General features: G+C 33.4%; 1 protein-coding gene and 1 pseudogene across 2 annotated transcripts; one reads left to right on the forward strand and one right to left on the reverse strand.

The window, feature by feature from the left end:
• Positions 1 to 8026: 8026 nt before the first annotated feature.
• On the forward strand, positions 8027 to 9386 carry LOC146930076 (fasciclin-like arabinogalactan protein 11 pseudogene; annotated as a pseudogene). Its single transcript, XR_015006273.1, has one exon. The product of XR_015006273.1 is annotated as a fasciclin-like arabinogalactan protein 11 pseudogene (transcript).
• Positions 9387 to 9450: 64 nt separating this feature from the next.
• LOC146930077 (phosphotyrosyl phosphatase activator (PTPA) family protein) lies at positions 9451 to 13522 on the reverse strand. The gene is made up of 2 exons (XM_085701732.1): positions 12291 to 13522; positions 9451 to 9923 (listed from the first exon to the last, which is right to left on the reverse strand). The coding sequence occupies exons 1-2, from the start codon at positions 13451 to 13453 to the stop codon at positions 9917 to 9919; spliced, it is 1170 nt and encodes a 389-aa protein (XP_085557858.1). The 5' UTR covers positions 13454 to 13522; the 3' UTR covers positions 9451 to 9916.
• Between the last annotated feature and the right edge of the window lie 618 nt (positions 13523 to 14140).

Here is a 14140-nt window from a genome sequence, read left to right on the forward strand (position 1 = left end):
CAAATTTTTCTGCCCGATTTCATCCTAACTACACAAGTCAGCTTTTGTACAACACCAAAAAGGAAAAAGTAAACAGTTGTCTTTTGTATAGCTCAAGAAAAAGATAGGTACTTTTTCACTCTTCCAACATTTTTCATCATACATTTATATCCTACTACTACTAAGTACTAACACTACAACACATTACATCTCCTACTACTACTAACATCACAACACATTACATTTCATAATTTACTTTTCATTTCTCATAACACTCTACTGTTAACTTTTCAAGTAAGAACTCTTCGCTTTTACCATAATCGAACTCTCACTTTGTTCATGTTTCATTTTTTTTACATTTCTATACCAGGTTTTTGTTAATTTGTTGTGTTGTACTGAGTTTGCTTTTTCATTTTTGTTTATTGGTTCATATTTTTTTTGTGTTTTTTTTGTTTACCATGCATTTGTGTGTTCTATTTGTTTATCAAATCTCATTATACTAAAAACTATATAAACATTTCATTTGTTTAAACACTTTTACACATGTTTTTGTTTAAAAATGTCACTGGTAAAAACTCTTCACTTTTACCATAATCCAACTCTCACTTTTTTCCTGATTTGTTTTTTTACCTTTACTAGGTTTTTGCTATTTTGTTTTGTTGTCCTGAGTTTGTTGTATGTTGGTGTTTTTTTTTTCTTCTGTTTGCAATGCGTTTTTGTGTTCTATTTGTTTTTTTGTTTTTGTTAAAATGAACTAAATGAAGGCAGAACCAATGTTTCAAGCAAATTTAAAGACAGAGTTCACTCTTTTGGACATGCAAAGACCAAACTCCATAAGGCAACCGGAAATAGCTTTACATACTGTAAAAACCAGAAACAAAACTAGGAATTCAACGTTACAAAACTTATGCCGTAAAATACTAGGAATTCAAATACTAGGAATAAGCTCAATAACATCAATTCTATAGAAGGGACAGTTTCATAGTTCAAAGTGAGGGATAAATTAGGGCGTAGGGATACCTCGACGGGGTATCTCTTCCGATGATTGGACAAATGATTTCATGGAAACCCAATCAACCGTGCTCAGAACAGGAATACGGTTGTTGGTGTTACGATTGAGGTAGTCAGTGTTGGCAGCAATAACGTCAATAATTACTGCTTGATCAACCATCATATGATTGCGAACAACCAAAAATAACAAGTTCTCATGCAAATCCAGAGGAATGGGCACAGGAAGACTGTTGCGAAGAAAGTTAGGGTGAACACTTACCAAACACTGCCATTGGGTGTTCCCTCCAAAATCTGCTAAACTATAACCTGTTAAGTTGTTTAAACTGGGATTGTAACAAAAGCAACCAAGTCTGTTGAACAAGCTACACAAAATGACAGGGTCCAGGTCCTCAATTGTGCTCGGAAGGCTGATTACCAAAGCCCTTTCACTTACAAGATTGAATGAAAGGATTGCTTTAAACCCTATCTCATCATCGCTCTAATCATCTTCCTCCATGTCCAATTTAACACCTTAGTAGTTGACATAAGTAGTGTTAGCAACAATGACAGTAACACCTCTAGATGCAAAAGCTTCAGTCGAAATCTCCAATGTGGGGAGAATAGGACACTCTCTCCAATCATCATCCCCGCCGTTGTTGACGAGGTTAAAAACACTGATCTGCGTTCCTTCTCCAGGAGCCAACTTCCTTATTCGAACAAGCTTGAAACGATTAGAAACACCATCAAACCTGAATCCAATTTCCACGTGTTCATCCTGAATATCGAAAGTTATGTTTGGATGCTGAAAAGCCTTAGAGATATCCCCCGTGGTGGGGTTGCATATTTGAAAAGAGTTAGGACCGACGAGGAGGGTTAAGCCCTTCACAGAAGAAATTAAGTTGCTAAGGGAGGAGATTTCCATGCTGCTGAAGATACCAGGGGCGAGGTGGTATGCCGTCGGTTCAATTCGCAATCCAGGATCAATAGGTGAAGCCATAATTGTCAAGCCCTTGGTAAGGTCATCTAGAGTAAGATAGGTGAATACCAATCTTGGTCTTTTTTCTGCTTTCTCCCGTTCGATTTGGTTTCACTTTTCCAGAAAATCTCCATCTTTACACATAGTGTTAATCGATAAACCACAGACTTCAATAGTTGCTAGAGTTTTCGAACAAGTTCTCACGAAAATCTCAGAAAGTATCTCATTTGGAAGTTTCGAGCCGCCATTGTCAGCCATTGTCGATGGTTTCTATTTGTTTATCATATCTAACTATACCAAAAAATATATAAACGTTTCATTTGTTTAAACACTTTTACACATGTTTCAGTTTCTTTTTATGTTGATTGTTGTACACATTATAGGTTTATATACGTGTTATTTATAGATTCATGTTGAGGTTGATCCTACGTATATATAGTAGTATTATGCTAATTTTAAAGATGTGTGGAACATTATAAAAGAAGATGGTACAATAATTCAACAATAACCACCAGATGTAATCAACTTAAAAAATACCTTAATTTATCCAACAATGTTGAAGTTATGTTTGCTTATTATAGAATGAATTTTTTCAAAGTAACCATATTTAAAGAAGTGTTTTGTTCTACTCAAATTCCTTCTTTCCATAGCAGTTGCTTAAATCCAATTGAAACAATTTTTTTTATATTCAACTTTTATGAATGGACATAGACAAAACTACATTCGTTGAGTTTACTAATCTTATACTTCTTATATAATTACATGTCTTAAATAGCCAATTACAACCATTTATTTATATTTTTATTTCTTTTGCAGATGTTACCATCAAATTTTGGGATATATTTCAAACACAACATATGTGAGAGTATAATTCTATGTGGAGACAACGAGGAGAACCAAAATTTTAATATAATTAACAACAAGTACCCAAATAGTTATTCTAAAATAGCTCCAAACTGGAATTAATTTTGCCAATCAAATCAATTTACCCTGGGTCGTAGTATCCGATTTAAATTTTCCATCAATAAATGTTATGTGTGTCACATTTTTCGTGTTGATTATTCGGTTACATGTTCTATTTCTACTTAATAGTTGTGTCATTATAATGTAATTCAACGTTTATGTTGTTAATCAATGTTGATCTCATAATCATATATAACTATCAAATTATATTATGTATGTTAACGCAAAATTTATATTATTCATCAACTATAAATACTGTTATAAGTCATTATTGATGGGCACATTCTTCTCAGCCTCTCTCAAACCAACATAACCCATCCGTTTCTCATGGCAGAACAATACTCTCAAAGCCCGTGAATGATCCGCCAACTAGTGAAATTCGGTACCGAACCTGTTGAATATCCTTTACTTGAACAAGCACAGAAGCTTATCGATTTTCTGGGAGTAGAAGATCTTCACCAAAATGCCAAAACTATACGAAACACAGAGATACTATCGGATAGGGAGAGGCGCCAAATTGCTTATGGCAACCTCTATAGGTTGCTAACCCTCACAATTGATGTAACTCTTTAGGTTATGCTTGATGTTCATTGTGAATCAATTTTTGAAGATATAGAGGTGTGTCGTACGTCGGGTTTTCAGGGTGGTTGACTAGACGGTCTCGAAAAATATCTTAATCGAAATGAACAAAACACCATCCAGGCACTAAATGTTGCTGAAGCTGTTTTTGCAACACGTACCCAACATACAAATGAATGTAGGCACCTCCTGACATAGGCAAAAACAAATCTAGTTATTCTGGCCGCAAATATCGCTCAGGAAGTTGTATGTACAAGTTGTACAAGTTGGTCCAACTTTATAAAAAAAGGTAATATGTTGTGGCGTAATTTATAATTTAATAATTAATTTACTTTTATATAATCATGTCAAGTTAGTGAGATATATTTAAACATTTTTTATTGAAGTTCCTATCAGTATATTGTCATTGTAGTAATTGAGTCTTAAATTTGAACTTTTATAAATAATAATAATAATAATAATAGTAATAAATAAATGACGTGAACATGTTGGGTCTATTAATGGACTTCCTATTAGTGGACTACCATTGTCGATGTTTTTATATTATACACATGTGACAACAATCTCTGTCAACTTCTAAGTTTCCATAAAAAATATGATATGTTCAAAATATTGCTTTATTATAATAAACATTGCATGATTTGTAGTACAAAATTGAAATCTGCAAAGTACATATTTATTCTATTATTTGCAATCTTTATACCTGTGACCTAAATTTTTATTGTGACATAACATGTTTGTGAATAGTTCAGACACATACAATAATGAAACCAATTCCTATACTTGTGACCTAAATTTTTATTATTGTTTATATTCTCAAACTTGAAATATTATAATAGTCTTCAAGTATTCACCATTTGCAAGACATATATTTTGAATTTTTTACAATCTATCATGGCTACCAATAATTGTACTGTTAAGTAATATTGGACAAAAATTATTAAGCACTCTATTCTAATATTAAACTTATATTATTATGATGGCAGAAATTTATATTATTATGGTATACGCTTTACACAATTTTATGTGAAAATCTTAATTTTCACTAACTTAATATAATATTTCTACAATATTAATATATTAAATCATAACCATGTGAACAAGGTATTGAATAAGTTTCACACTGCCAAATGCTTAAATCGCATATTCAATTGTCTAAATCATTAGAAAATTGATAGACCATGGTCAAGAATTTAACTATGTTATTATTGTGTTACAACCAACTTACCTGCAAAAATTATATTAAAATAAATCAACCTATTGTAGTTATTCAGGGTTTCAGAATCCCTATTCCTTAATGTTCAAAATCTTTTACTCACTACTAAACAAAACTTCCTATTGTACATGCCAACGGTAGAGATTCGAAAATTTCATTCATAGCAAAAAGTCAAAACATGCCTAGATTCCTTTCACTGTTTATGATTTTCCAAACCATATCAATTATTGTCTTTACACTATCATTTTCTTTAGCACATTTACACCAATATTGTTACTATCTAAATTGCTACTTTCAATAATATCAATTGTCCTTCAACTTTGCATCAAACTATCAAAATGGATTAAAGTAGACAATATTTCATTACAGTCTGTAAAAAAGATTAGGTAGTCTATCATTTAACAACAACTTTTAGTTAAATTACTATTTGGTTATTTTATTTTCTTCAGATTATTGCATAATTAGTTCCAATTTTCATTGCTGAGTATTACAATGAGCTAGACGAAATATGAACTTTGGTAGATGGACTTGGTAATCAACACCAAGTTGAATTTAACAAATTCCTACTACCTCATATTTATTGGGGATGGAGACAGTTGGGTGATTTTTATCAAATTAATGATTATGGCCTTATCTCATTTTCATATTTAGGACAAAGTGTGTTCCATATCAATATATTTCATGGTCCTGTCCCAACTAATGAATTTCCACGTTTTCATACTAAAACAACTTCTATAACTAGAAATCATGTATTTGAAGTTATAATACCAAACAACAGTTTAATGGAGACAATGGCGGTTAGTTATTTTCTTTTTATCTACCTATCATGTTCAATTCATTTAATTTTCTTTATTTCCTAAACAATTCTGAATCCAACATTTGTTTTCTCAGAATCTACCCATTGATTTTGGAGGTTTGTTAACAAGGACAAATCATAAAGAATTGTGATTATGTGGACCTTCAAACAAGATTGCCGTTTGCAAAATATCTTATCCAAATGAAGAAAATCAACAAAATGAGGTTGTTAAAATTACCAAAGGTTGGAAGAAGTTTGTTCATCAGAATGATATTCTCTCAAAATATAGATTAGAATTCAAATGTGACTCAATCATGGCAACCAATATTGTATTAGTGTTCAAGTATTCTCCACCTTCAAGACAAAATTTCAACTAACTATAATATGTATTTCCAATCAAATAATAACCAACATCCTTAGTTTTTACTATGCTTTAGTAAATATATTATGCACATTGCCAAGTTTTATGGCAATTTTCATATTTTTAATTGTCTTTGAACTACTATTTAACTTACTTATAATACTCTTATTCATTAAGATATTTACTTCTACAAACACGTACAAACGATACCATTCATTGCAAACATTACAAAACACATACAAAGAATATTACAGACCAATTAATTAATTATAAGGTACTTACCAAACATATTACAAACTAACAAACACACATCACAATAAAAAGGAACGACTAAATTCGACATAAATTGCACAATCAAACACAACTATTAAACATCACTTTCCAAAAATTGCACATAACAATTTCTAGGATTAGTGTCCATCTTAGACAACAACCTATCACCCACTTCCATATTGCTTCCCTTCACAAATGCATGCCAACCATGCCTATGAATTTCTTCAGCAAATGACCATCTTCAAGTACAATGTAACAGTAAAACGAATCCATTGCTTCTTCTTCATAATCAAGTAAAGTCAATATCAAAGTCTCTTGAGCTGGATTATAACGATCTCCTACTATATGATTGGGAATTCACTGCAATTTTTTTTAAATCAAGTAGTACATTAACAATATTTAATATTTTTTCATATAACTATTTGTATTTTAAAAAAATTGAATTTGCTCACAAGCTTATGAGTTGGACGCAAATGGTCATGGTTCACAAGAATCTCCCAAAAATTATTATGAACATTCAAACATGGAGGTACCTCAACTAGTACGCGGTAATAATATTCAAGCTTATGCTCATCTTTGGAACCTGAACCAGATCCAGCTCCATCAACAACTTTTGGCTCACTGCATAGTTCATTTCATGAAACCAAATAAACATATGATTTTTTACATTTACTAACTAATATAAGTGATATGTTTTAGGATTTTACCTTTTCCCTGTTGACATCTTCAAACAACAAAATTTCAGATATAATACACACACTCAAGCTTTTGCCAAATCCTAATAACAACATACATACATACATACATACATACATACATACATAAATATATATATATATATATGATTAATGTTGTTCCAACTTCAAAGGATGCTGGGAAACACCGTTTTTTTTTTGGTCGAAAGGTAACACCGTTAAAATACCAAAATAACCTCATCGATAATTAATTACCGATAGATCTTAACCGACGGTAGTTAACTGCCGAAGAAAATTGAGGTTAAATTCATCATTTTATTGTGTTTCTTAGCCTTTACAAGAGTGTAAACATCAATTTTCCACACATATACACAAACCGGACCCTAAAATGATATGACTCAATAGCTGGGCCAGCAATCATTCTTAAGCCCAATATTTATTTTACTATTCTCACCGCTTTTATTTTGCTATCTTAATTATTCTTTTTATTCTATATTATATTGCAGCATTATTATTATTTTAATCACATTCATTTTTATATTTTCATTTTTCTTTTATACGCTTTTTGTAGACTTACTAAATTACTATTTTTTTACTTTTCAACTGCTTCTATTTTACTATTCATTATTAAATTATGACAGGTTCAAGCTAATATAATTTATATCCATCATTAACTAATTTTTTTTAATACTACCTAAATTTTTGGATATTATATACACATACAAACTTTTATAAAAGTTCTCATTCAATTTTGTATCCATTTTAAATGTTACTAAATAATTAATGTCAAATTCATACTACAAAAATACGTTCCCGACCAACCAGTACCCATGCGGATGCACGGGTATGTTACTAGTATACACATAAAAATAAATATCATTTATATTATCTGAAAAATACACATTTAATTCTTTTATCTTTCTACATTTTTTTTTTTCATTGGAATATCTCAAATACACAGCAAAATGTTGTGCAAGAATTACTGATACATTAGTTAGGTTAGATATCTCTCTCACTCTGTCTCAGTTGCAAAAAGAAACACTAATTTTCTGATTACAAATCACAATCTCCTGGCAAAGTAGCAACTGTAAATGTGTTCATAAATCACAGTTTAAGGTTTTAAGACAAACCCTTTTTACCAACTTATCCACCATATTTTTTTATCCTATAAAAGCTAACTCATGAATCTCATCAATGCATCAAAGCTAGTATTAATTCCCAACTACATTTCCTACCATTTGCAAAAGCACAATATCATTAATTCAGCAAAACCAAAATGATGATGAAGAAGCAATCTCATCTCTTGTCATTTTCAATTGCAATACTAATTTCTCTCTTGTATTCCACTACCACTACTTTATCCCAATTATCACCAGCTGCTGCTCCAATACACCCTACATTACCAGCTCCAACCACACCAGCTGCAGCCCCTAAACCATTGGTACCTTCATTACCAGAGGCACCCAGTGATTCCACCCCTGACAGTTCAGGGGCCGTTGACATTGTTGGAATCCTAAGAAAGGCAAAGTCATTTAACGTCCTAATCCGACTCATGAAAACAACACAATTGATCAACCAACTCAATTCACAACTATTGGCAACAAAATCAGGTGGGTTGACAATTCTTGCACCGGATGACAACGCCTTCTCACAACTCAAAGCAGGATTCCTCAACTCACTTTCCGATGGACAGAAACTTGAGCTGTTACAGTTCCATGTTATTTCAGATTACGTATCTAGCTCTAACTTTGATACTTTGACAAACCCTGTGAGAACACTTGCTGGAGCTAAACCCGGAAAGGTGGAACTGAATGTGATAAGTTACGGTGGAAGTGTGAACATATCAACAGGGGAAGTGAACACAACGATCGATGGCATTATATATACTGATAAACGTCTTGCTATTTATAAAGTTGGCAAAGTGCTTCTTCCTATGGATTTCTTTTCTGTTGCTAAGGCACCGACGAAGGGACTGTCTTTGGCACCAGAGCCTTCAACAACGACTCCAAAAGCTGATAAGGAGAAGCCATTATCGCCAGATTCCTCGGATTCATCTGTTAAGCCCACAAATGATAACTCTGGTACTGTGAAAATGAATGTGTATGGAAAGTGGGCGTCTCTTGTTTTTGGAGCAGTTCTCGTGACTATGATGCCACGATAAATCAGAATGTGATTACCATTTTACATTCTGGTTTGGATTTAATTACCAACTAATTTCCAAGCCAAAATTCCCATGCTACTATTATCAACGAGTGTTAGTATACAATTACGAAGAAAGGAGTGACTGCTGGTGATGAATATATCATACTGGGTTAAGAGATCTGAGATTGTTGTATCTATGAATTTATTTACTACTTGAGCATTTTGCTATGGTGATTTTTGTATTGTACGCTTTTTTGTTGTGCTATGAATATTCTATTTAAAAACTTGGCAAAAAAGATAGAATCCTCGCTGGGATAGAAAACAACACTGCTCACCACGCTGGGAGAGAATTAACAAAATCACGTTTGAAACTTGATAAACTGTTCTAAAAAAATTGACATTCATAAATTTCTTAACATACTACTTTTCAATGATAATAAAAAAATAACATCCACAGCCAATAACTTTGTAGGAATGCTCTGAATCTAAACCAAACATCAATTATTGGATTTGGAAGGAACAATTGCTCACTAATCAAAAGAATATAAAGTTGGAAACCACGCAGTGAATTTTCAAACTTAGTTTTTACACTACAAAATCTAATAGGTTTCAAATCTCATCATCAAAATAAAGCTGCTCAAAATGCAAGATCCAGAATCAAATACATCAACCAGATCTTGTGCGCTTATGACTACTCATCGGTGTGTAGAAAAACATTTTCATCATCATACAGCAGTAGGAAGAAACTCTATCCATTATCGTTTACTTTCACGAATGCGAGTGTATCTAGAATAAGCAAGTCAACAGAGAACAAATACTTCAACAAAGTGATTATATAACTTCTACAAATATTATATAATGCCTCTAATAGCTTCCTATCCTCAAACTGATCTACCCAGTTCATAGCTTGGCCTCGGCATTGTCCTCAGCAAAGTGACTCGAAGCACTACTCCCTAGAAGAAGAAAACAACAAAAATCAGGAATTGAAAGAGAAAAGGGGACTACTCTGCAGGTCATACTATACTTCAGCAGCCAGTTAGGAAACAATTCAAACATGAAGGTAAAAATAATATACTATGCTGTCCAATACGCACACTATATCATCTCAAAATGTTGGGAAAGTCATGAGCTGTGTGATCAACCCATAGAATAACACATTAAAGAAAAACATGACTTCTACGACAAAGATGAGAAGTTTATGAAGCAAAAGATTATAGAATCAGTTTAAAGCAGCGCTCAAATATAAAAACACTGGATCTGACATAAGTTTACAGAATAACACCACTTCACAATCACATAACAGCCATGTATTAGCAGACAGCAGTAAATCACAATCCGATGTAAATGTACTGCATGATATGACCTCTCTCATGTGCATCCATTCACTCAAAGAACAGTTAAGCACACAATAGTGGTTATATATTGTTATCAAATCGATGTATAAGTCGTGAGCCGTAAGACCTACGCAAATCAAATCTTATTATGAATCATAAGATACACAATCAATAAAAATATGATTTTATTCAGGAAAAACAGATGACATGGCAAGAACATAAGGAAATCTGTTATATATGAACCTCAAAAGATTAAAGTCATAAATCAAAATAACAAACGAACAAAAGGGTAGGCTACACAAAGAAAGTTGACAAAACAAGTGCTTGTCTGCTAAAAGTTTAGGGACAAGTTGCTATTCATCAGAATTTATTAGAATGAATCAAGATTCATGTAACAATCCATGTCCAAAATGGATATGCACAACAATTTGTATTGATTAGATGCACTTGTTTCCAATCGAGATACGATTCACATGTATTATGAGATACATTACTGATGCTCATGTGATTTAATGCAACAAATATTTTATGAAAATTCATCAACAAGCAAAAACAGATGCAACAAATGCAATGTCTAACTAATTCAAATGCATCAACAATGGCAACAAAAATTGCAAACATCAATCCTTGCTTGGATCGAACAATTGACATGATTTCATCACTAAATATATAAATGGAAGCAAGAGAGTTTTGAGAACAGTGCAAAGGGTGCTTGTTGAGAGAGTTTAAATTTGATAGGAAAATCACAGCTCTGTTTTCCAGTATTTTTAAGGTAGGCACAAGCCCATATTCACTGAGGAGAAGTGAACACAATTAACAAATTCAAGCACACACAATTAAATCTTCTTTTGACCAATCGCCAGGAATTAAGTTAATCAAGGCAGACAAAGGAAAAAACAGATTATCTTGATTTCATTACATAAATTAACACATAAAAGTTACTTGTTTAATGTTTTAGTACTATGAATACTTGTTTGCACACTGGAACTACCATAAATGATAAAGCAAAAACTTATAAAGATTCATAACCTCGCACTCTAGCCAACTGTTTAGCCCATAACTAAAGACTGCTGCTCTGGGCAGCAAGCAGAAGTATTTTGCTTCACTTGTAAAATTTTCTAATTTCTATAGAAGAACTGGATCAAATTATCAATTTCTAATTTATGGGACATGATTACCAGTTGAAATGAGTGGTGATCACAGATGTCAGGGGATCTTTGAGACTCGATATGGATTATGACAGACACACCCCACTGATTACATTAACCATTCAGGAGAAAATCCAAGAATGAATAAATGGCAGAGAGCCAAAAATCTGCCACACATAAACATGGCATTGAAGCCTACGGCGCAAACATGCAGATATAATTGGTATTGCGATTATGACGGCGGCACAAAATCCGCAATGGTGGAAATTCGACAACACTGTTATTGAGCAAAATCTTAATTACAAATCAGTTTTACTAATTTATTCTTTTTTAAGACGATGGTTTCCATCTTCGTAATCTATATCATTATACCTAAATGGGACACGTGATCAGCACACATGAGAAAATCAACGAGAATAAATCTTCGTCATAGTGACACTGACACTTTGTCTATAAGACAATAATGGAAAATCTGTAAGTGGTTTCTCTTCCGCAATGCTGCCATGTGGTGTGACATAGATAACCAACCTATGTTTTTATTAATAATAGGATGTCCACATTCCACATAACTAGAAGTGAACAACCTAAACAAGCAAATAACCAATTGTGGTTGGGTCTGGCAGAAGGACTAGTTCCTACAACATGGTAAACTACGGTTCGAGTTCGAACACTCACCAATAGATAGTGTCCAAACACTCCTCAAACATGATTGTCCCCAATGGGAGAAGAGCAAACATGTGGTCATACAATTGCAACAACAGCACACAACATCAAATAGGACAAAGAAGCAAAACAATTGAATAAACAGAAGGAAAAAAAAACCAAGAAGCACACATACCATTTAATAAGAGAACCAAAAAGAAAATGCTGCATAATAGGAACCTTCTCCAAGACTTCAGCTTTATACATCTTAAGCAAACCGCTATTAACCTTCTTCCAATTCGGCACACCACTAATATCATCCAACATAGGTGAATGCTCAGCAAAATGACCCTTCTTCACCTTCATAACAAAACCAATACATGCAAGATAAAGATACTCATGAGAGAAATTATCCAATATATCCTTGTTATGAATCGATTTCGGCTTCATATATTTATGATCAATCAACTGCGACGACCCAAATATAAACGGCAAAAAATGATAATCATCAAGCCCCCATACACCATGTGAACCTGCAGGTTCCAAACAATAAACCAATTGCAACTTTCTCATCAATTCAAGATACTTCACAAACACTCTGCTCACTACAGCCTGATAATCTTCCTCACCAATCACCCCTAATCTAGCCAAACAGTACAACCAAGCCGCAAAATTTGTTTCATGCCCGGTTCCATAATCAATTCGGCTCGCGTTACCGAAACTATCCGAGAAATATGGAACAATTTCAACTGTTGCCGGTTTAAGATCCTCCGGGAGGAACTTAAACATAAGGGATTCACCGGAATTGACTAATCGTTCGTGCCAGGTTCGATAAGCGATGTTTCCATATCGCGCAGCTTGTTGTAACGGTGGAGTTTCATCAACCCATAGGCTTAGGGTTTCGAGAATCGAGACAATAGTGTTAATTGTTTCTGATTGGTGGCAAGGATCGGAGATTTTGCGGCCACGCGTGGAATCCGATAGTGCGACGATGAATCCAGTGAAGTTTTTACCGGAATCGGAGTCATGAAATCGGCGAATATCATCGGGGGATTGGATTCGTTTGACTGGGATTTGGAAATGGAAAGGCGGTGTAGCTACGGGAACGTGTTGGGCTTGTGGGACCGGAGCGAGGATGATGGCGCGTTGGGAGTTGGGGTCCGGTGGGATAGCCGGAGCGCGGATGGGACGGTAGGTTGGTGGTGGGGAGATTTCGGAGAAGGAAGGGGAGGGTGGTGGTGGTGCGAAGGTTGTTGGACCGCCGCACTTGCAGCAGGTGCCGGTGGTGGGTGGTGAGTTTGGAGTGCGGTGATCTTCGTCGTGGTGGTGGTGGTGGTGTTGGTGTGATTCTTCTGACATGGTTGGTTTTTGGTGAAGAGTGTAGTGTGAAATCTTGAGGAAGAAGAAGAAGGAAAAATGAAGTGTTTTAGTTTGGTTTTTATTATGGAAATTGGGTTCATTTTGGGTTTGATATTTATAGTTATACTTTACTTTTCGACAATATCAAAATATGCGACAGTTAACTTCCACTTGCTTCCGACAACAAAGCTAGCTTATTAGCGAATAAACTCGTATGATAAAAAATGTCTCGTTTGATAAACTTTATTTCATGATGAACTTATAATTTATTTCATTAACTTATAATTTATTTTTCAGACGTTATTTCAAATATTGATTGAGCTTATGACTTATCATTTTTATTTTATTTTTACTTTAACTAAAACTCATATTTACCCTTTATAATTAATTAATTAAATTATAACAAAACAAACACATTTTCCATTTTTTAAAGTATCATTCAAATTGATACATATATGTATACGTGTATTTTCGATTAGGCTACTGCTACGTATTATGTATACATGTATTTTCGTTCTTGTTTTATTTTTATCTGTCGTTGTTTTTACCTTTGTTTTTAATTTTTTTTGAAGAAACCTTTGTTTTTAATTTTATGAGTTGATTATTTTTATTTTATTTTAAAAATGAATTTGTATACTTTAATTTTTTTTTAAAGTATTAAAAATGGAAACTGAAAATAAAATTTTA

This window comes from Medicago sativa, chromosome 4, assembly GCF_051527215.1.
Source record: "Medicago sativa cultivar Bolivia chromosome 4, Bolivia_mono, whole genome shotgun sequence".
Taxonomy (NCBI): domain Eukaryota; kingdom Viridiplantae; phylum Streptophyta; class Magnoliopsida; order Fabales; family Fabaceae; genus Medicago; species Medicago sativa.

Bases quoted from the DNA above. Each gene is read 5' to 3' on its own strand.
- LOC146930077 (XM_085701732.1), bottom strand. From the start codon at position 13,453: ATGTCAGAAGAATCACACCAACACCACCACCACCACCACGACGAAGAT.